A 24527-nucleotide genomic window follows, 5' to 3' on the forward strand; every position below is an offset into this window, starting at 1 on the left:
TTCTAATCAAAGGTGCAGAGTCACAGCAGTGTTTATCAAGCTTCTCTTCAGTCTCCTGAGGTGTTTTGCCTTTCATAAAGTAATGTTTAATCACCACAAGAAATTTTTTTGTCCATTTGTTTGACAATGACTCCACTTCCTTGATTCACGCGAATGTCAAACACAAAGAAATAGACCAATATGGCTGAAAAGATACTACTAACTGAACATGACCTCGATACGGGCCAGTGGTGCCATCTCTTGGACTTTGCACGGACTTCTCAGATGCCCCTCGTATGTAATAGTTCTCAGATTGAAATTTGATTTTTGAATCCCCCACCTCTGAGAGCAATTATTTAGGAGGTAGTGATTCAGTAGCTTTCAACACACTTGAGGAAGAGAAGCTACGTGGAGAAAACGTAACGATCACCAAGCAGGAGTGCAAAAAAGCAAATGGGTATGAGGCTATGAGGACTGAAAACTGCATATAAGGGAAAGAAATTGGAAGATGGCTGACGATTAGATGGTAAGAATAGACATGAAAAAATCTGTCAAGGAAAGAATTCAAAACTATTATGGCATAGCAGTAGCATAGAAGATATTAGAAAAGCTGTGTGGGGAGTTTTGTTTCACCTCTTCAAGAGACAATAAACCCAGTCATAGGCCTTCCAGAAAGTGATTTTATTTACAAACCAGCTATTTCTTTTGCAAGTAGAAATCTTGAAAGAAACTTCCAAGGATTTGTCAGATGTAAATCCACTGACGAAAATCACTCCCAAAATCCTAACGAGTCCACGAACAGTGTAATCTGGGAGAGAATTCCCGAGAGTTTTGGTGGCAATCGGTATACTGCATTTTGGTGTCTTGGATGCAGTGACAATATTCAGTGAAGGAAATGTTGCAAGATATGAAGTACTGAAAAGGCTGCTTGAAACCTTTGGTCATTTTGCAGTAAAACAAATGTTAAATTTAGATAAAGAAAGGCTTTTTGTGTCTGAGAACTGTTTGAGACTTTGAAACAATGGCAAGACAGGGAGGAAAAAGGATATTGCAAGATGAAATGGAAGAGGATGCAGACAACCCAATGTATGGAGCTGGGAGGCATTGTCAACTTTAATGGCTGTTTTCTGTAAGTTGTATTTTTCAAGAAAAAGTGTACTTTCTTAGTTTCTATTAACCAGAATTTGTTCAAAATTATGGGGTATACTCATTGGAGAATTGTGCATATTTTAACACGGGGATTTTCGTATTTTGTAAATCTCAAAGAAGTTAGCCTTATGTACATCGAACGGTGTAGAAAGTTTGTCTACTTTTCACAAATATAATTATCTTAAAAATAATCAATACTTTCAGAAATACCTTTGTTAGTGGCTAGAAATGTGCAACCCAAGGCATATTTTCTTCAAATTTTTATTCCCAATAATTGCTGAAAAGGGTACCTTTTATATGAATAAATATTACATTGTTTAAGATAGGGATTTTTCCAATCTGCCCAAAACTCTTTAAATGAAGTAAAATCATATCAGCCATATTATGTCTTATGTAACTGTGTAAAGTTTGTGATTGCTATTTGTCCTGTGGTTAATGCTTTCTCACAAAGGCGACACTGTGTGCAGTAGAATCAACATTCATTGGTGCTGAAGAAATGTAATACTTGCCAAGAAATAACTCCTGTTCCTCTATACCTGCAACAGCTGAAATGAATATTGTTTTAATGTACGGCCTTTTTTTTCCAGAAAAGTGCTCAGAAGGAATTAATGAATTTAGCTAGCGATTTGTCTCATAGCTGGCACAATATTGAGAAAGCAGCGGAAAAAGCTAGAAGGAAACGTTCACAGGTAGACATAGAATGCAAGGAAGCACCAAATCATCTCACAGAACTAATGAACCAACTGAGAAGAGCTTCAGCAGAGGAACTTAAAGCTGTAAGTATCTCCTTCTCTTCCATGCAGATAAGCAGGTCTTGTATAGCTTTCATGTTGCATGATGCATATGTAGTTACACCATCATTTCTGTATATTTGATGTGGGAGAAAAGTAATGAGACTGATTTTTTATGTACCGTAGTTTTTATTTTTTCAGTCAATAATATTGCCCAAGGGAACTCCCTTGGGCAACTATACACTGGCAGTCATTGTTCCCACTCTGGGTTGCAGTGCTCTCGGTCACATTCTTCTGAATGTTCCTGAATCCCAAAATGTCATTTTAAGACATTTTTCAATTTTGGGGAAAAAATCAAAAGGACTCAGTTCAGGTGAATAGTGGGCCACAGAACAATATGAAAGCCTTTTTAAGTAAAAAATTCCACGATGGAAGTGGCCGCATGGCATGGGGTGATCTCACGAAGCAGCATCCACTTGTGTGCAATGTCCAGTCTCAGTTAATAATTCTCTCTTTCCTGGGCCTTTCAACTTTAGCTTTGTAAAACATTTGGTTGAAAGTTTGTCCTGGAGGAACAAATTCTTTATGCACGATAGCCCTACTGTCAAAAAAGCAAATTTGCTTTGTTTTGATCTTTGATTTGCTTATTTGAGCTGTTTTTGGTCAAGTAGATGTGTGTGTGCCACTCCTTACTTTTCCACTTTTTCTCAGGATCCCACTCATAAATCCACGTGATGACTCGACTAAACCATTAGTGTGCCAAAGTTTGATGTACAGTGAAAGTGTTTAACAGGTCACCCATCATCCTTATTGTTAAACTTCAGTCTGATCTCACAAGAGCACGCACACTGAAGTGTTTTTCTTGGTGTTTTAGGGTTTCGTGTAGCTGCTGGCTCGCACCTTGTACTTGAAACTGAGTCAGAACACTTAACAAGATCTGTTACCCGACGTAACATCTGAAGTATTTACCTTTTCCTTTTAATCGAGTGCTACAGTTGATTTTCTTGAAGTCGGGGTCCTGCTAATCAGTGCCTCAGAAATCCTGTGTGTTGCTGAGGAAAGGCTCGACTTCTTAACATTCTGAAGTTACTGGAGCAAAAGAAGAAAACTTACTCATATCATAAAAAGCACGTCCTCTAGTTTCAGACATATATTTCCTTGAGTAGTTGTACGGCTCATTAGTGTGATTCACGAATTAGAGAAGAACACAACTTTCATAAGACATATGCCTTGAAGGCTCAATATGACAGTCCAGATTGCAGTATATTTCAACTGTCGCAAAACCATCCTGTCTCATGTTAATTTTTGGAGAGTGTGGTTGCTCTTTGACAGTCAAGCCACTGCCAAGCCACCACCACAAAACGTAAAATGTGCCACCCACAGCGGGTGAAGCAATTTGTCACCACTTCTTGCTGTTTCCTTGTATTCCACACTGCCCGCTTAATGTCTGCAAACACGAAAACAGCCATGCACAGTATATGTTCTGCGACTTACTTGCTACTACTTAATATTATTCTGTCATGTTCATCTTTCCTTGCACCACATGACGAGTGTTATACAGGCGCCCACTAGAACTGATAGACTCAATTCAGTGCGTACCCATACAGGGGGCGCACACGCGTGCAGACGCACACAGTTTGTTGCCTGGGTTACTTCCCATCAAGTGGACTCTCCCAACATTCACAAAGTCTCTCTGCAGTGCCGTATAATTGTTAACCAGTTATTTTCAACAAGATGGTGTAACTTCACATACAGCTCGCGTTTCAATGTCACTGCTTGCTGATGTTTTTTGGTGATCGCATTATTTAACTGTGACTTTGGCCTCCACGATCGCCTGACCTAACACCACCTGACCATTTTTTTTTTTTTTTTTTTTCCCCCCCGGGGTTTAGCAAAAGCAACTGTCCAAAATCCATCAATGAATGGAAAACTGCAATATCTACTTTCACTGCTTTTGTTACAGAAGAAATGTTACAGCTTGTGTTTGGGAACATAAGACGAAACTATCTTTGGCTGTAGTTTAAACTATTGTTTCTTCAATAAACTGGTTCTGAGTATAGTGGCATCAACATAACATGGTTTTACACCCAGAACTGTTTTATTGAAGATGACAAAGGCTGTAAAAGCCTATGCTCTCGTAGGCAGTTGTACTGTTATATGTATTGTAGTATTGGAATAAATCCCCCCATGAACCATGGACCGTGCCGTTAGTGGGGAGGCTGGTGTGCCTCAACGATACAGATAGCCATATCGTAGGTCCATCCACAACAGAGGGGTATCTGTTGAGAGGCCAGACAAAGGTGTGGTTCCTGAAGAGGGGCAGTAGCCTTTTCAGTAGTTGCAGGGGCAACAGTCTGGATGATTGACTGATCTGGCCCTGTAACACTAACCAAAACGGCCTTGCTGTTTTGGTACTGCGAACGGTTGAAAGCAATGGGAAACTACAGCCGTAATTTTTCCCGAGGGCATGCAGCTTTACTGTATGATTAAATGATGATGGCGTCCTCTTGGGTAAAATATTCCGGAGGTAAAATAGTCCCCCATTCGGATCTCCGGGTGGGGACTACTCGAGAGGACTCGGGAGAAAGAAAACTGGCGTTCTACGGATCAGAGTGTGGAATGTCAGATCCCTTAATCGGGCATGTAGGTGAGAAAATTTAAAAAGGGAAATGGATTGGCTAAAGTTAGATATAGTGGGAATTAGTGAAGTTCGATAGCAGAAGGAACAAGACTTTAGGTCAGGTGGATACAGAGTTATAAATACAAAATCAAATAGGGGTAATGCAGGAATAGGTTTAATAATGGATAAAAAAATAAGAGTGCGAGTAAGCTACTACCAACAGCATAGTGAACGCATTATTGTGGCCAAGATAGACATGAAGCCCGCGCCTACTACAGTAGTAAAAGTTTATATGCCTACAACCTCTGCAGATGATGAAGAAATTGATGAAATGTATGATGAGATAAAAGAAATTATTCAGGTAGTGAAGGGAGACGAAAATTTAATAGTCATGGGTGACTGGAATTCGACAGTAGGAAAACGAAGATCAGTTTGGATTCCGTAGAAGTAATGGAACACGTGAGGCAATACTGACCCCTATGACTTATCTTAGAAGCTAGATTAAGAAAAGGCAGACCTATGTTTCTAGCATTTGTAGACTTAGAGAAAGCTTTTACAATGTTGACTGGAATACTCTTTCAAATTCTGAAGGTTGCAGGGGTAAAATACAGGGAGTGAAAGGCTGTTTACAATTTGTACAGAAACCGGATGGCAGTTATAAGTGTCGAGGGGCAAGCAGTGGTTGGGAAGAGAGTGAGACAGGGTTGTAGCCTATCCCCAATGTTATTCAATCTGTATATTGAGCAAGCAGTAAAGGAAACAAAAGGAAAGTTCGGAGTAGGTATTAAAATCCATGGAGAAGAAATAAAAACTTTGAGGTTTGCCGATGACATTGTAATTCTGTCAGACATAGCAAAGGACTTGGAAGAGCAGTTGAACAGAATTGACAGTGTCTTGAAAGGATGATATAAGATGAACACCAATAAAAGCAAAACGAGGATAATGGGATGTAGTCAAATTAAAATGGGTGATGCTGAGGGAATTAGATTAGGAAATGAGACACTTAAAGTAGTAAATGAGTTTTGCTATTTGGGGAGCAAAATAACTGATGGTCGAAGTAGAGAGGATATAAAATGTAGACTGGCAATGGCAAGGAACGCGTTTCTGAACAAGAGAAATTTGTTAACATTGAGTATAGATTTAAGTGTCAGGAAGTCATTTCTGAAAGTATTTGTATGGAGTGTAGCCATGTATGGAAGTGAAACATGGACGGTAAATAGTTTGGACAAGAAGAGAATATCAGCTTTCGAAATGTGGTGCTACAGAAGAATACTGAAGATTAGATGGGTTGATCACATAACTAATGAGGAGGTATTGAATAGGATTGGGGAGAAGAGGAGTTTGTGGCACAACTTGACTAGAAGAAGGGATCGCTTGGTAGGACATGTTCTTAGGCATCAAGGGACGACCAATTTAGCATTGGAGGGCAGCGTGGATGGTAAAAATAGTAGAGGGAGACCAAGAGATGACTACACTAAGCAGATTCAGAAGGATGTAGGTTGCAGTAGGTACTGGGAGATGAAGCAGCTTGCACAGGATAGAGTAGCATGGAGAGCTGCATCAAACCAGTCTCAGGACTGAAGACAACAAGAAGATATTTGCATGCAGTGGGGAAGGGTAAAAAATTAGATATTTGGGTAGCACATGGCCCAAGCCAAAATCACAAAAATGAGTGGGTGGCCATATATGCATCTCCGCTTGTGTCATCAATTAGCTCATGAACAACACCGGCCATTTGTATGTTGTTGTTGTTGTTGTTGTTGTTGTTGAGAAATGATGTCTTTATGCTAACTTAAGGAAAACGCAGCAGCTACTCACTGTACAAGACGTGCATGCATCCACAAAAGATAATGTTATGCATCTGGTAGAACAATGACGGTATGGTGTACTACAAATTGCTTCGCTAAGGCGTAACCATTACTGCTGACATTTACTGACAACAACTGAAATGTCTGGCAAATGCAATCCAAGAACAATGACCGGGAAGATAGCGTGATGTGATGCTACTCCACAGTAATGTCCTCCTGCATTCTGCAGGACTGAAAAGTAATACTGGAGCTGGGTTGGAAAGTCACTCCGCACCCACCTTATTCACCTGATTTTGCGACCTCAGATTTCCACGTTCTCTGCTCTCTATCAAACAGCTTTCAAGGTACTCCCTTTCCAGATGGAAACACCCTCTGAGCATGGCTCGACTAGTTCTTCACCTGATAGCCACATGATTCCTACAGTTTAATTGGAAAGTTACCCTGGCATTGGCAGACTGTTGTAAACATTGAAGAAGAATATGTCAGTGATGACTAAATCCTTGTTAAGTGTATCTGTTGTGTTTAATAAGCTTAGGTACAAATGCTATGAACTTACGCAGCAACCTAATAGTATGGAGGTTAGTGCTTAATGAAGAAGAGATTGTAGAAAGTCAAACAATGGAAAATTCAGGTTGGAATGCAACAGTATTATGAAAAGGATAGTTGCTTCTCACCATATACCGGAGATGCTGAGTTGCAGATAGGCACAAACATAGGTTGTATTTGTGTGTGGAGAAGAGGGAGGGGGAGCATATTTTTGATAAATATCTTGTTGGCTGAAAGCTGATTTTCTGACAGTTTTTTGTTGTGCCTTTCTGCAACTCGGCACCTGTGCTATATGATGAGTAGCAGCTGTCCTTTCCATAATATTGTTAGATTTTAGAAAGTGTTGCAGGTATCACTAAGTGGAAGGAACACCTTGGCATTTTATACGAAGCTGGAAATTTAATTAAGATATGAGGATGGTTTGAAAAGTTCTCAGAATGGAATAGAAAAAAAAGTACTTACATCACTGAAACATTTTTTTCATTTTTCAATGTAGTCTCCTTGTAGACTAATGCACTTGGTCCAACAATGTTCCAGTGCCTTGATCCCATCTCGAAAATGAGTTTCCTCCAGACTTGCAAAAGAATTGTTAATTCCAGCTATCAATTCTTCATTTGAAGTGAATCTGCGTCCACCAAGAAAAATTTTTAGTTTTGGGAAGAGATGGAAGTCTGTCGGAGCCATATCAGGTGAATAAAGTAGGTGTGACAACAATTTATACCTTAGTTCGTGTAATTTTGCCATGCCGCTGGCACGTGTGGGGGCACATGTCAAGAGTCGCAGCACCCATCTTGCAGATAATATTTTCATTTCTAATTCTTCAGTTTAAATGCGATATACCTTTTCAGATGATATCTGGCAAGTGTGAGCAATTTCACGCATTTTCAATGGGCGATCCTCCACACCTATTTTGTGCACTTATGCAATGATTTCTGGAGTAGTGACACGTCTTGGCCGGCCACTGTGCGAATCATCTAAGATCTCTCGACCAAATGTAAATTCGTTCACCCACTTGGCAACAGTTGTATATGAAGATGCATTGTCCCCTAGTGTATTCTGGAAATCGGCATGAATGTCCTTTGCTTTCATACATTTCTTTACAAAGTTCTTAATCTCTGCTCGAATCTTGAATTTTCATTTTTTTTTTCTTCCTTTTTCCCCCCCATCTTTGCAAATCACTACGTGGGAGCAACAGAGCCAAGTCACAGCCACAGCTCTCTTCCGAGAGCATGACACCTGTTTACAGACAACAGTCCAATGAATATCACGTGAAACACTCGTTGTGCTGGTGCTGACCTCTTGTGGTGATTCCGAGAACTTTTCAAACCACCCTCGTACACCAAAGAAAGGAAGGAGTGCCTTACTTGTTGTTGGTAGACTAAGCTACATGAAGACATGTGAAAATTTGTTCAATAAAAATATTAGAATGGAGGAGGGATCATGCGCTTCCGTTATGATACAATGGTTAAATTGTGTTGAAATTATTTCAGTAATGTATGAGATCATGGAAGTAAGTGCAGTCAGCTGGTTATCACCATTCCCTACATCTACATCTATACTCCACAAAGCAAAGTCAGGTGAGGGTGGATGGTACGTTATGTATCAATGTCGCACCCCCATACTCTTCCCCATTCCATTCACAAATGACTCGTGGGAAGAAAGATTGCTGATAAGCTTTCATGTGAGGTCTGGGGTATCTCTAATTTTCCCTCCACGGTCTTGTCGCGAAATAGTGTGTACATAAAGTTCAAGAATACTTTAAATTATCGTCGACTGCGGCAGTCGCTTCCCGTATTCTCTCCCAGAGCTCTGCTACATCACATGCTAGGGCGGTACATACACCAGATCTATGTGTCCCCACATTAAAAAGTCACACGGAGTGAGATCTGGTGATCGGGAAGGCCCTTTCATGAAACAGCTGTCCCCTTTTGTAGCAAGGACGATCTATCGATGCGGCAGCTCCGTGTTCAGGTACCGATGAACTTCGCAATGAAAACGGGGTGGAGCCCCATCCTGCTGAAAGATGAACGGAGAGTCTGATTGCATTTGAGGCATCAGCCATTGCCCCAACATGTCCAAGTAGGAATATCCAGTGACAGTACTCTCGGCAAAGAACAATGTGGCCTGTACAGTTTTTGACGCGACACAGCACAAAGAACATTTACCTTTGGGGAATCGTGCTCAAATTCAATGCATTCATGTGGATGCTTTGAACCCCATATTCAACAATTATGCCTGTTCACTTTCCCATTAGTGTGAAAAGTGGCTTCATCGCTAAAAATTAAGCGATCAACAATGCCATCCCCATCCTCATTCAATTGTTGCAACTGCAAACAAAACTCAAAACACTTGTCTTTGTCGTCATTGAGCTTCTGCACTAGCTCCAATTTGAATGGTTTCATGGACAGCTTCTGTCACAGGACTTTCCACACTGTCATTGGAGCAATTTAGAGTTCACAGGATGCACGATTCACAGATTCCTTTGGAGTCTTTACAAATGTCTCTCGTACGTGCTCCACATTCACTTCACTTGCACTGGGACATCTGCCTCTCTCTGTCGGGCACAAGAAACCCGTCGTAACAAATTTGTTGTGCCAGTGGTAAATGGCCTTCCATGTTGGTGGCTTCTTGCCATACTTGGTTCTAAACAATCATTGAACAGCTGTAGCACACTTGTTTTTCTCGAATTCCAACACACAGAAAGCTTGCTCTGCACCTGAACGCGCTACATTTGCAACTAGCACTGATTATCAGCAACTTACCAAACTACGCTGTGGTGGTATACATAAAAAAAAAACTTTCAGGGTTTCTCTTCAAAATGACATGTATAATATCTGTCCAATGTTTGGTTCTTGTGCAATAAATAATTGAGTGTTCCCGGACTATATGTACACCCTGTACATGTTGTAGGAAGCAATATACTAGTAACTCTTCTAGGAATGATAATTAATTGAAACCCTCAGCTCCCGACAGGTGTTGTTGATATACGTGGATGGGGACAGCTGAAAATGTGTTCCCCGACCGGGACTTGAACCCAGGATCTCCTGCTTACATGGCAGACGCTCTATCCGTCTGAGCCACCGAGGGTACAGACGAATAGTGCGACTGCAGGGACTTATCCCTTGCACGCTTCCCGTGAGACCCACATTCCCAACTGTCCACCGTCTATATACGTAATGTACCTAATAGATATTTGCCCTTCCACTCATTACTCGCGCACACCAAGTTGTCTATTCCCATAAGAGTTCAGGCAACCTGTGCGCATTTGCACAGACGAACGTCAATGGCTGGATAGCCTTTAACTATATATATGAAGATAGTAATTGTTCTCGAAAGAACAGATACCATTGATCACCGTGCAGCTTCTCTAGAATAAATGATAATTAATTAAAACCCTTATCTGCTGACAGGTGTTGTTGATATACCTCGATGGGGACAGCTGAAAATGTGTGTGTGTGTGCCATGTAAGCAGGAGATCCCGGGTTCGAGTCCCGGTCGGGGGGGCACATTTTCAGCTGTCCCCATCGAGGTATATCAACACCTGTAGGCAGCTGAAGGTTTCAAGTATCATTCATTCTAGAGAAGCTGCACAGTCATCAATGGTATCTGTTCTCTCAAGTACAATTACTATCTTCATATATATATTCTAGGAATGTACGCTCTTGGAAGTTTTGACAGTAAAGAGCACAGTGGTGCAGAATGCTTCTCTTGCAGCGTCGCTCTGGGATTAGCTGAGCATCATCTTCACTCTCTTACTAAATGAACCTTTAACGAAATGTGCTGCTCTTCTTTGAATGCCCTTGTTCTTGTGTCTTTCCTGTCTGATACAGAAACCAGCCTGATGAGGTTCATAAAGTATTGGTTGAACAAGGGTTTTGTAAGCTGCCTGCATTGTGGGTTGCCTCCATCTCCACAGGATCTTCCAATGAGTCTGTTTGGTGTCAGCCGCAGCAATAAGTTTCATGTGTTCATTCCACTTTAAACTGCTCCATACGTACATTCCTAGATGTTTTATGGGAGTGATTGCATCCAGTGAGTGTTCTGCAGTTGTTCAGCCATATAGCAGTGGGTCTTCCTGCCTATTTATTTGCAATTCATTAAATTTGTTTTACGTTGAGGGTCACCTGCCAATCCCTGCACCAAGCATTGATCATTTGCAGATTGTGTTGGATTTCGATTCAATTTCCTAGTGTTGCAACATCTCTGTACACAACAGTATTTTCCATGAATATCTTCATGGTACTTTCAACATTAGGACATTTATGTATTGTACATCTGAAGGTTTCTCTCTATTGAAAATGACATGTTGTTTTCTGTTACCTAGAAAATCTTCAGTCCAATCACTCAGCTTGTCCAATATTCCATATGCTCCTGTTTTGTTGTCAAAGGTATGAAATTGTGTCGAACACATTCCGGAAGCTGAGAAAATGTTTTTTTCCCCTTTAAAATTCATTTTTGTAAGTTAGTTTCTGTAGTTGTAAATTATTTTTATTGAGGTTGGATTCCTCTGGAAACCATGTTCTCAACTACCACAGTATTAGTGCTGTAAAGAAGAAAAATGGCAGCGTCAGTTGTAAGAGATTTGAAATAATTTATTACAGCAAATTGATTTGTCACCGCATGGCCATTTTCAGTACAAAAATAAGTATTGAAGACTCGTGTAATAAAAGCACATACTAACAACTTCAACATGGCCGTCCGCAGCTTGTGGTCTAATGGCTAGCGTTGCTGCCTCTGGATCACAGAGTCCCGGGTTCGATTCCCGGCTGGTTCGGCCATTTTATCTGCCCAGGCACTGGGTGTTTGTGTTGCACCATCATTTCAACTTCATCATTATTTGTGAACATGGCTAAAATTTGACTGTGTAAAGATTGGGACACTGTACAGGCACTGATAACCGTGCGGTTAATCAGCCCACAAACCAATCATCAACATCCTCCTCATCCAACGTTTATTGTGTGTTGAGGTCATGTTGAAGTTATAATATGTGCTTTTATTGCACAAATTTTAAAACTAATATTTGCACTGAAGAGGGTCCTGTAGTGAATGAAATAGATTTTCTGTAATAAATGATTTCATCTCTTTTAGAATCGAGGCTGCCATTTTTTTTGATACAGGAGCTATTATTATTATTATTATTATTATTATTATTATTATTATTATTATTATTTCTTTACTTTCTCAGACGTTAAGTCTGGTTAAAAATGGAAAGTGACGCGGACCTTGATCAAGTGTCACTTCCTTTTAACTGTACGATATATTGCATTTGGGAACTTTCGGGTAATTGAACATGTATCAATAATTACGGATTTCTGTAATTGTATATATAAGTTTGGATGTAGCTGTATTGCATTGATGTACTGGTGGATATTGTGTGGTATGACTCCTGTAGTTGATAGTATAATTGGTATAATGTCAACTTTATCCTGATGCCACATGTCCTTGACTTCCTCAGCCAGTTGGATGTATTTTTCAATTTTTTCTCCTGTTTTCTTTTGTATATTTGTTGTATTGGGTATGGATATTTCGATTAGTTGTGTTAATTTCTTCTTTTTATTGGTGAGTATGATGTCAGGTTTGTTATGTGGTGTTGTTTTATCTGTTACAATGGTTCTGTTCCAGTATAATTTGTATTCATCATTCTCCAGTACATTTTGTGGTACATACTTGTATGTGGGAACGTGTTGTTTTATAAGTTTATGTTGTAAGGCAAGCTGTTGATGTATTATTTTTGCTACATTGTCATGTCTTCTGCGGTATTCTGTATCTGCTAGTATTGTACATCCACTTGTGATGTGATCTACTGTTTCTATTTGTTGTTTGCAAAGTCTGTCTTTATCTGTTGTGGTATTGGGATCTTTAATAATATGCTTGCTGTAATATCTGGTGTTTATTATTTGATCCTGTATTGCAATCATGAATCCTTCCATCTCACTGTATATATTGCCTTTTCTTAGCCATGTGTTGGATGCGTCTTGATCGATGTGTGGCTGTGCCATGTAGTGTTTTCTTTCTCCAATTTACTTTTTTTGTATCTGTTGATGTTATGTGATCTAAAGGATTGTAGAAGTGGTTATGAAATTGCAGTGGTGTAGCCAATGTATTTATATGAGTGATTGCTTTGTGTATTTTGCTAGTTTCTGCTCGTTCTAGAAAGAATTTTCTTAAATTGTCTACATGTCCGTAATGTAGGTTTTTTATGTCAATAAATCCCCTTCCTCCTTCCGTTTTGCTTAATGTGAATCTTTCTGTTGCTGAATGTATGTGATGTATTCTATATTTGTGGCATTGTGATCGTGTAAGTGTATTGAGTGCTTCTAGGTCTGTGTTACTCCATTTCACTACTCCAAATGAGTAAGTCAATATTCGTATAGCATAAGTATTTATAGCTTTTGTCTTATTTCTTGCTGTCAATTCTGTTTTCAGTATTTTTGTTAGTCTCTGTCTATATTTTTGTTTTAGTTCTTCTTTAATATTTGTATTATCTATTCCTATTTTTTGTGTGTATCCTAGATATTTATAGGCATCTGTTTTTTCCATTGCTTCTATGCAGTCGCTGTGGTTCTCCAATATGTAATCTTCTTGTTTAGTGTGTTTTCCCTTGACAATGCTATTTTTCTTAAATTTGTCTGTTCCAAAAGCCATATTTATATATCATTGCTGAATACTTCTGTTATCTTTAGTAATTGGTTGAGTTGTTGATTGGTTGCTGCCAGTAGTTTTAGATCATCCATGTATAGCAAAGGTGTGATTTTGTGCAGGTATGTTCCAGTAACATTGTATCCATAATATGTATTATTTAGCATGTTGGATAGTGGGTTCAGAGCAAGGCAGAACCAGAAAGGACTTAATGAGTCTCCTTGGTATATTCCACACTTAATCTGTATTGGCTGTGATGTGTGATTATTTGAATTTGTTTGGATATTAAGTATAGTTTTCCAATTTTTCATTTCTATGTTTCGGAACTGTATCAATTTAGGATCTACTTTGTATATTTCCAATATTTGTAGTAACCATGAATGGGGTACACTATCAAAAGCTTTTTGGTAATCAATGTATGCGTAGTGTAGCGACCTTTGATTAGTTTAAGCTTGATATGTCACCTCTGCATCTATTATCAGTTGCTCTTTACATCCTCGAGCTCCTTTGCAACAGCCTTTTTGTTCTTCATTTATAATTTTGTTCTGTGTTGTATGTGTCATTAATTTCTGTGTAATGACTGAAGTTAATATTTTGTATATTGTTGGTAGGCATGTTATGGGGCAATATTTAGCTGTGTTTGCTGTTTCTGCTTGATCTTTAGGTTGAAGATAAGTTATTCCATGTGTAAGTGTATCAGGGAATGTGTATGGGTCTGCAATGTAACTGTTAAATAATTTAGTTAGATGTGAATGTGTTGAGGTGAACTACTTTAGCCAGAAATTTGCTATTTTATCTTTTCCAGGGGCTTTCCAATTGTGAGTAGAATTAATTGCTTGGGTGACTTCATGTTGCAAAATTATCACTTCAGGCATTTGTGGTATCATCTTGTATGTGTCTGTTTCTGCTTGTATCCACCGTGCATGCCTGTTATGTTGTACCAGGTTTGACCATATGTTGCTCCAGAAGTGTTCCATGTCTGTTATGTTTGGTGGATTGTCTATTTTAATGTGTGTGTTATCTATTGTCTGGTAAAATTTCTTTTGGTTTGTGTTGAATGTTTGGTTTTGTTTCCTTCTATTTTCACATTTTTTGTATCTTCTAAGTCGTTTGGCCAATGCTTGTAATTTCTGCTTCTTTTCATTTAATTGCTCTATCGCTTCTTGTTGTGAGATTTTACCTAACCTTTTTCGTTTTTTTTTTTTTTCTGACATTTCATTTTTTATAAATTGTGTTAGCTGTCCGATGTCTTTTCTCAGTTTTTCTATTCTGATCTGTAGCCTGTGTTGCCATGCTGGTTTTGTGGGTTTCTTCTGTGTGTTGGTTGGTTCTGATCTCTGCCTAGTGTGTATATTTAGTGTCGTGAGTGCTCCTATATAAACCAGTAGTTGTAACTCTTCCATAGTTGTTTTCATTTATTTTGTTGTGTATGATTGCGTTGGTAGTTTTTATTGTTGTTTCGACTTGTGGGTTATTTGGCGGTCTATGCAAGAATGGTCTAATGTCTGTATTTGTGTCTTTGTATTCTATATATGTCAGCTGAAATTTATCTTCTATATCTAACATGTGTCACTTCGTGTTCTATTTGTGCTTGTTCTGGTGGCTGTCTGAAGATTTTGTTTTCCTCTGATTGTTTAAAATTGATGTGTGTTGTCCTTTGTTTGCTCTGGGATGTTTGAGTCCATTACTGTATTTTCTTCTTCTTCTGATTGCACATTATTTTGTTCCAGTATTTGTTGTACTTGTTGTTTGATGTTTTCTAATTCTGACTGGGGTATCCTGTTATTTTTTATTATTACACGGATCTGATCAGCTAGTCGTTGTTCTGTTAAAAATTTTAATTCTGGGTATCTGGTAATAAATTTTGTGTATACTTGTGATCTGTATCCAGTTGTGTTGGTTCCTAGGTTTTCTTGCTTGGTAATAACAGAACATGAGGTGTCGGTTAACTTCATCTGACCATCTCATCCTCTCTTGTTTTCCTTCTAGGGTGGTTGCAGGAAGCATATCCTGCAAAACACCTCTATTATTATTGTTATTATTATTATTATTATTATTATTATTATTTGAGGTGTTAATGACAGAACTGCAATATCCAAATTGTGCCCCCAATCTTTCTTTGATTGCAGTTGCATGAAACCATGGTATCACTGATGAACAGAGATTCTACTTTACAAGAGACATTGGACTTTGGTACAGCATATAATGACTTGTTCTATATACTGGATCTTGTGGCGCAAAAGAGGATGGCAAGACATAGGACACTAAGTTTACCTGAAATGTCTATCCTCGCAGGTAAGAAATGGTAACTTGGAAAAACATTGCAAATAATGATTGGTCTTTAGATTTATGTGCCAGAACTTTGTAAGAACTGTGTTCACGATGGTCTGGCTGAATTAATTTCTGCAAAATGCTGCATTTTTAATAAAATAGAACAAAGTGACACCTGTAAAATCATTAGGATGATGAAACTTTGATATGGCTTATGAAACAAAAATAATTTTCAGACGATCCTCGTTTAGAGCATCTCATTGGCATGCACTCAGATGAAACACGTGAATCTGAAAGTTCCAACAAATTCTCAAATACCTGTGAGTGGAATCAACATATGGATGCTTTACTGTCTAATAATGATCAACTGGTTCAATCATTAAGAGACCTCATTGCTGTATGGTGAGTTCCAGCAAATGTATGTTTCTATATTTCAATTGATGTCCAGTGTATAATCTTGATTTAAATAATTGAAAGAACAAAATTCATATCTTCGTGGACTGACTGACTACTATGTTACAGAATATAAAAACTGTAACATACATATTTAGAAGTATTTATTGCAGTGTCATGGTGTAATGTCAGTTTGAAACAGCAAGGTGTGAGGAAGGGACCTCCAGGAGTACGTACATCCTATTTGTTCTACACAAGTATCACACGTTATTACTCTTGCGTTTTGTTTTGGAAGTTTCAATTCGAATTCCTTTGTTCACCAGTTCGTTGTTTTCATTTCTATGAGAGGTATATGTGGCATCTTGAGTGCTCTCACTGTTCATCTCATTTACTTGTGATTGGAGTATATTCTTACAACATGACTCGTATTCTATAACCAATGTATAGTATGACAGTTCCCAAGACTACAGGAAGAGAACACACACACAATCATTAAACCGTCCAGTAGAGCTCAGATGCTGCTTACGGTTGCCACACCAGGGAAGGTTTGGGACGTTTACCATTTGTAATTTTGGTTCCAGGGTTCCCTAAATGAGTTAGACTGTGTCTGCTTTCCTAACTACTGATACAAAGACCCAACTGCAAGATGAGATCTATAGGTAGCACATTTCTCAACACTTTATTGCAGTAGACTGTGCGGAAAATGTCTCAAAGAGATCTTTTGCAGTGTATGTTAACTCTGCTGCAATCTTAAAGGTTTTGCAGTTTTTGATCCTGAATTACACATTTAATGCTCATTGCATGTATTCAATCTATATGTGTGATAAAATAGTGGTGTTACTTTTAATCATATGTCGTGTGCTGTGTTTGACTGACAGAAGCAAACTAAGTGCCGAATTTGAATTGAAATGTATGCGAAGATAATGTGCCTTTTTTTTTTTTTTTTTTTTTTTACTCGTGCTTTTGTATAATGAAATGTGCAGATTGGTATCCCACATTAAAGATCTGTCCAAAACACATTATTTCCAGTATCGTTTGTTAAAATAGTCTCAGCAAAAGTGGCATAGGTAGCAAACTATTACCATTACAGGTATATTGTTCTGTTGGAATTACGTGTACCCTTACCTGGATCTGCACTGTTTATAGTTCTCAGTTGTTATTCAGGTATGGTCTGGATGCACAACTTACCTCACTTTCACCCTGAACCCATATTCCAAATATTTGTCTGATACACAGCACATTCTACTCATATTTTGCTATTCTGACTCACAATATGCACACTTATTTGTAAGAAAATAAAATTCTCAAGAACTCTGGTACAATACACTCAGAAGAAGAAACTTGCTAATAATGCATTTGAATCTCCCAAATGCTGTCAATGAGTGAGGAAATTCTCAGCAAGTAGCAACTAAAGGTAACAGGACATGTTTCACATGCATCTTTTATGAAGCTCTGGTTAGATGGTCCTACTTGTGTGAACATGTGCTAGTGCTTTCCGAGACATTTACAAACTTTGCATTCCTTCTCTACAGCAGATAGAATTCCCAATTGATATTGTCATTCTACTAAATTTATTCCAAACCATTGTGGCATGGTTGTGCAGCAGCCTTATAATGTGATTAATATTAAACAGTCCCGGCCCACATGTTTGTTCTCAGTGGTTTTTAAACCATCTTCTATGGTTTGCTTCCTGTTAGGTTACCATTTAACCTAATAATTCCATAACTCTCTCTCTCTTTTTCTTTCTTTCCAGCTCCACACTGGTGGCATCTTCTACGTGGTTGAGAAAAACCTGGGTATTTAGGAAAAACTCGGTGGATAAATTATTTATTTTTTTTTGCCATTTTTTTTCATATTGGTAATAAAGCATCTAAATTTAAAATCCCATGATTAAGTTATTCACAAGTCTAACCCATTCTAACTTCTGCAGAAAAGATAATTTACATGTAAAAGTTAGTTTTATTGATTACCAGCTTAGCATCTGCCGCTTCACTCACTCAGACTGTGTGCTCTGCACAGATTTTTTAAAACTGAATTTTTATGTTGTTCACAAATTGCACTAACTTCTAAACTTTTCATGCTAATTAATGCCATAGAAGCATGGTCTTTCCCAAATGTACTTCTTACCAAAAAGTGATTCTTTTAGCTGGAGTCAAAGATGGGCATTAATCATGCCTTTTGCATTCTTGTGGAGACATTTCCATAGAAATGTTCATCCCTAAAACACATTTTTTATATGTAACTGATAAGTGAAATACCAATTTTCAGATTTTTAACGTTAAAATGTTTTTTAATACAAGAAAATATTTTCTTACACACTTTTATCTCTCGTTTCATCCCCTAAGGAGTTGAATTTCCAGCAACAGTGTAACAGCTATTTTTTTTATTTCTAACTGAGAAGCCAAATTGCAGTTTTGAGATTTAGCTTTAAAATATCTTCATAATGAAATATTTGCATAAACAATCTCATTCTGTTTCACCACATTAGCATTGTAATTTCCAAAAACACTGTAACGCAGATTTTTTTTTTAAAAAATGTCTATAACCAAGAAAACAAATACCAATTTTCATAGCTGTAGCTTCAAAGAAACTTCAGGAGTTCTTTAGAGCTATCTTCGAAATCGACTTAATAGCTAATATTTTCAAAAAGCTTTCCTTCTATTATGCGTGGGATTTCAAAAATCCCTTCCTAAACAATGGCTTCAGTATAAGATGGACAGTCTCTCCAGATTTAAAGATCCTGTCTTTGGCAGTTTGGTTTGGGTGTGATGAGTCATTCACGACATTGCGTTTTATATGTATGATAGATAGATTGTAATTTAGAGAGAAACCTTCAAATCATTTGGATAAAGATGTATAAGTAATAGCTAGATTCCTTACAGTTTGATGCAGGATACAAATTCATCTGTGCAAAATAGCTCAGTCAGAGCAAATTTTCAAAGGATAGAAAACCCAGGATGGAACATGGACAATATGAAAGGAGATAGTGCTGCTCACCACACACAGCAGGCATTGAGTGGCTGGCAACAGATGATTGCTGGGAGGACTGTTGCCAGCTTTCCATGGGAACTACTGGTGGAAACTACAGTATGATTAAAATTATGTGTTAGTTGACACTTCTGGCTTTGAGCACTCCTATTTCAGGAAAGCAAATACAATGTCACACACATTCACTGTTGCCAAACTGCCACAGCAATTGGTTCATTTCCAAGTGCTTGTCTGGCTTTCTTTCTTGACGATGTTTTCAGATCCCGAATCCTGAGTCTGGCCCTCTTGTTTTGTATTTCAGTATACCTGATACACAAGGCGCAATTCAGCGTTACATATACAGTTTTTATAATCCTAGAGACGAGCTTATGTTAGACGAGCTTCGCATGACATTGCATGAAGCAGAATTTTAATCTATTTGCACTTGTTTTTCTTCCTATCATTCCCTTTTCATTGAAATCTGCTTGTGCTGTCTATAACCTGCAACTGAGTGCCAAACAGGACTGCTCAATGGTTGGTAATACGGCAGCTGGTGTAGGCAGTGAGAGGATGGTTTCAGATAATCAGTCAGAGAGAGAACTTAAAATTTGCTTTTAGCACTGCAACTGAAGTTTTTCGGTCTCAGAGTTTGCTTGTAGAGGTTAACTCTAATAGCCGTGAAAAAAGTGATTGTGATTTTTTACTTCTGCTGTAGATTGTTGACTGCCACTTTGTTGGCTACATTGCAAATCATTAGGTTTTGTTTAGTTTAGGACACAAGTTTAAATTCAGGGCTGTACAATGATCCTTCTGGCGCAATTAAGTCGTGTGTCACTTAAAATCGGCTGTGGACAGATCATCTCCTATTGCTGTCTTATCTCGTGCCAACCGCTTCAGACATTGCTCTACATTACACAATAACAGCATTCGAGAAGCGAGCCCGCCGTGTTTCTGTGCCGCCTGTAACAGAGCGGTAGCCGGCAACAGATGTGGCAAAACTGTAGCAGCAAGTGACAGACGTCAACTATTGAGTAATTGTGATCGGAGCATAGTCGTCTGTAGAGCACTGACAACATGGAGGTACTGTGTACGTGCGGAAAGCAGGTGCACCAAGTCAGTTGCAACTGTCAGTGATCTCCTCTCGCGACTCCACTGTAGTTGATTACTGTGAAATTTGGTCGATTTTCCTCACCGAACATGAATATGTATCCATCTTAAGTGCTTATGCATTCGTACTTGTTATTCATTATAGGAATTAGATAGTGTTTAGACTTAATGGACATGTTAATCTACTGACAGTCTGTTTGAAACAGTAGATGAATGTTATCAGTTTATTAAATATGTGATTCCCTTTCTAGTGAACTGACTATCCAATAAAAAATTCATGTACATGTGAGTTAATGCCTGATCTTATTTGTCCTTATTGTTACATGTGTAGCTGGATATCAGTGTCATAAGTCTCTTTCTGCCAGTGATGTCCTGTGAATCTGTGCTTGTAGTTCTTTGCTGATTGTATCACTTACATCCACTGTCTGTTGCTGTGGGTAATCAACACAAAAAGCACTTTATTTCTATATTTTAGGTGGCAACAACCATTTGAGACAGGTGTTCCAGAAGATATGGTTGTAAATGGAAAGAACATATTGCAGCATACAGCTCACTGGGATCGTGTAACAGCTTTCGTGGAAAGAAAGCAAATGAAGGAATAAGTTGTGGGGAAATCATATTTGAAAATTAGGATTTACAAATTTATTTATAGATAACATCATATTGTTTTAATACTTGACAAAAGCTATGTTGCTCTGTTAACTTGCAAGAACCTGGTTGAGTTATAGGTTTTTACACGTTTATCTGTGCAATATGTAAATTAAAATAAACTACTTTCTTCATATACTACTACAAAGTAATGGTCTTTGCAATGCACCGATGCACAACTGTGATTTCATATATGTAAGTATCTGAGTATGTGGCACTGCCTGTGTATGCAACCCCCCCCCCCCCCCCCCCCAACCGATTATGCTCCCACCCCTCTCCGTCCATCTGTCGCCTCCACCTCGTCCATGTCTGCCCCCTCCCTTCCCTCTATGGTACATTCAGCAGCAAATGTGAATACTGTCTGCTAAATGTGTTGGTAATAGAGTTAGCAGCAAAGTAGTAATAAATTTAAACATCATCCCTGATGTGACATTTTAACTGCATGAACTGCAAAATGTACTATGTGATAACTTTTTTCGTCTCGTAATTTTGTGAGGGCTGCAAGTCAGAAAAAAATTGAGTAACGGTTTGAAATTAAGGATAAAGTTGGTTGCAAGTCACTAAGTACTCCCGTTGGCAAATACTGGATAGCAATCATAGTAGCTACATGCTATGCAACAAATAGTTTGGAAGTATGGATTAAACACATCGAAGATTGTATAAGCACTGTATTCGTTTCTTTCAATTTTATCAAGTAGCACAAATTGATTAACACAAGCATTTTCTCAAAAATGATAAAGTTCTAAAGTGAAAGAGTAAATACTTCCCCTAATTCACGTAAGGTTCTTAAAGTCGGTAAGTATCTTGTACTGTAAACTTTGTAAATAAGGCTTGTCCTTCCTCAGTATTTGAGCTATCTTGTTACCAAGTTTTATGAAATCTGTTCAGCTATTTAGTTATAATAAATTTAAACGTCATGCATGATGTGACCATTTTTCCATCTCAATGTGTATGGCATTTTACTCCTGAACTGTAATAGGTAGGTGGTTCTTACCCACACAGCAATTGTTGCCTGACAGTAAGGGACGTGTGTACCAAATTTGGTTGAAACTGATCCAGTGGTTTAGGAGATGTGGAATATACATATGTGTATACATAAGTTTTTGTAATATGGATGGATTATCTAAAGTTTAAAACTTTAGAGGTTGTAACTTTTCCCCGTCAAATAAATTGATAGGCTCAGCAGAACAAAACTTTGAAACTCTCTGTAACTGTTTCACTAAAATTTTGGATGGTGTAAGAGCTGAAGTGCTAAACCACTTGATTTCCCCAACTGTATTAAAGAGAATTTCAAATGACCATTGTTTTTCTGACTACTGTGTAATATGAAAAAAATTAGTATCCTGATAAATTTTTAATTGTAATGTGAAAATAATTGGTTCAAAATGGTTCAAATGGCTCTGAGCACTATGGGACTTAACAAAATAATTGAGAGACTTTCTAATGTAATGAAACAACTGTTTATCCTAAACATGAATACAACAGTAGCGCTGGTCGATTTTGCCAATGTGGCCTCTCTGTCTGTAACAAGTAAGTATACTCACCATTTTTCAGAATTTGTAATATTAATATGGAAGTTACAAAATTCCTCAGTTTGAAAATAACAGTTAAAATAAAATTTTTTGTGTCGTCTCATTCTCACGGTAGGCACATACCGTGGGAAGCAAGGAGGGGATATTGTTTGGTGGCCGGTATCCTCTTCTATAATACAAACTGTGTGCAAGTATTAGTTGGGTTCTTTACTCAAAAGAATAGAAAATTACTCAACTCAAGATAGTCCAAGTGTTGTGGTACAAGCTCTCCATAGTAGTCCACATTAGCCTCGCTGCTGGTGACGTGAAAGTACGCTATATACACTGCTCTGGTCACTGAGCTAAGTCAGTTTCTTTTCCAGAAAGGCATTTTCAGTGGAAAACACTATATATACTTTCACTAACGAAATATTAAATGCTCTGAATAACTGGAAGTCACCCGTTGGGATTTTTTGTGATCTCTCAAAGGCTTTTGATTGTGTAAATCATGGAATACTTCCAGATAAGCTCAAGTACTGTGGTATGAATGGGACAGCGCTCAAATAGTTTAAATCATACCTAACTGGAAGAGTGCAGAAAGTTGAAATAAGCAGTTCACATAATATGCAGAAAAACTGGTGGTTCCTCAAACTGGGGAACAATCAAGAATGGGGCGCCGCAAGGTTCGGTCTTGGGTCCTCTGCTGTTCTTAATACATTTAATGACTTTCCATTCTATATTCATGAAGATGCGGAGCTGATACTTCTGCCGATGATACAAGTATAGCTATCGCACGCAACAGACAAGAATTAAGTGGTGAAATTGTAAACGATGATTTTTCAGAAAATCATGGTTCTCTGCAAATGGGGTCTCATTAAACTTTGGCAAAACATAGTACATACAGTTCCACACAGTAAATGGAATGACACCATTAATAAATATAGACTTTGATCGGAAATCTGTAGCTAAGGTAGAATATTTAAAATTTCTAGGTGTATTCATTGATGAGGGGTTGAACTAGAAAACACACACACTGAAGATCTGCTGAAACGTTTGAGTTCAGCTACTTACGCTATTAGGGTCATTGCAAATTTTGGGGATATACATCTTACCACGCCTATTTTCATTCTTTGCTTTTGTATGGCATCATATTCTGGGGTAACTCATAATTGAGTAAAAGAGTGTTCATTGCACAAAAGCGTGTAATCAGAATAATTGTTGGAGCTCATCCAAGATCATCCTGCAGACACTTACTTAAAGAGCTAGAGATCTTCACTGTAGGCTTACAATATATAATGTGTGTGTGTGTGTGTGTGTGTGTGTGTGTGTGTGTGTGTGTGTGTGTGTGTGTGTGTGTGTGTGTGTGCGCGCGAGAGAGAGAGTGTATACCTGTCCTTTCTTCCCTCTAAGGTAAGTCTTTCCGCTCCCGGGATTGGAATGACTCCTTACCCTCTCCCTTAAAACCCACATCCTTTCGTCTTTCCCTCTCCTTCCCTCTTTCCAGATGAAGCAACCGTTTGTTGCGAAAGCTTGAATTTTGTGCGTATGTTTGTGTTTGTTTGTATGTCTATCGACGTTGGGACCTTGCTTGTACAATTAATAAGAAAAATTAGTTTTTGTTGACACTGAGAAGACCAGAAAAGTTAAAATGAAGAGTTGGAACATATTTTCCATTGACTAGAGAAATTAAGTCATTATTTTTGTTAGATATTTCTGTTGATATTTTGGAGGCTTGCACAGCTTTCCAGTAACAAATGATTTTCTATTTTCTAGCAGATTATATTTTTGTATTTCATGAATATCTCCTCAGTTTACTCTGCCTTTCATGGTTTGACTCAATTTTCTTTCTGTCGACTTCTCTTTGGAATATTTTTGCGGCTTGATAATCTTCACTAAAAAAATTTTACAATAACTTGAAGTGGTCTTCATGAATCATGAACTGTTTTAAATTTTCAACGGGATTTTTTTTAAGATCTCTGTTCATCATGAAATGCTTCTCTAGTTTACTCAAAAGGTTTTTAAAATCAGTGAAATCGTATGATGATGCAAAGACGTCATGAAATTGTGGATTTGTCTTCATGCTTGTAATCTACTGAACAGTGATGTGAAACAGACATTGCTTCCTCACTTCATGTCCATTTCATTTGGCAAATATACT

The 24527-nt window shown here is 38.2% G+C and overlaps 1 protein-coding gene across 5 annotated transcripts in view; it reads left to right on the forward strand.

The window, feature by feature from the left end:
• LOC126143121 (disks large homolog 5-like) overlaps window positions 1–20990 on the forward strand; it is an 886848-nt gene extending 865858 nt beyond the window's left edge. For 2 of the 5 annotated variants that reach the window (XM_049915303.1, XM_049915307.1), the window contains 3 exons: window positions 15602–15767; window positions 15980–16145; window positions 20686–20990. In XM_049915303.1, the coding sequence (XP_049771260.1) occupies window positions 15602–15767; window positions 15980–16145; window positions 20686–20812 (459 nt within the window). In that variant the 3' untranslated portion in view covers window positions 20813–20990. Of the gene's footprint in view, window positions 1–1715; window positions 1905–15601; window positions 15768–15979; window positions 16146–20685 lie in introns of all 5 variants that reach the window. The other 3 variants (XM_049915306.1, XM_049915305.1, XM_049915302.1) reach the window with 3 other exon arrangements.
• The last annotated feature ends 3537 nt before the right edge of the window (window positions 20991–24527 follow it).

This window comes from Schistocerca cancellata, unplaced genomic scaffold (assembly GCF_023864275.1).
Source record: "Schistocerca cancellata isolate TAMUIC-IGC-003103 unplaced genomic scaffold, iqSchCanc2.1 HiC_scaffold_782, whole genome shotgun sequence".
Classification (NCBI taxonomy): domain Eukaryota; kingdom Metazoa; phylum Arthropoda; class Insecta; order Orthoptera; family Acrididae; genus Schistocerca; species Schistocerca cancellata.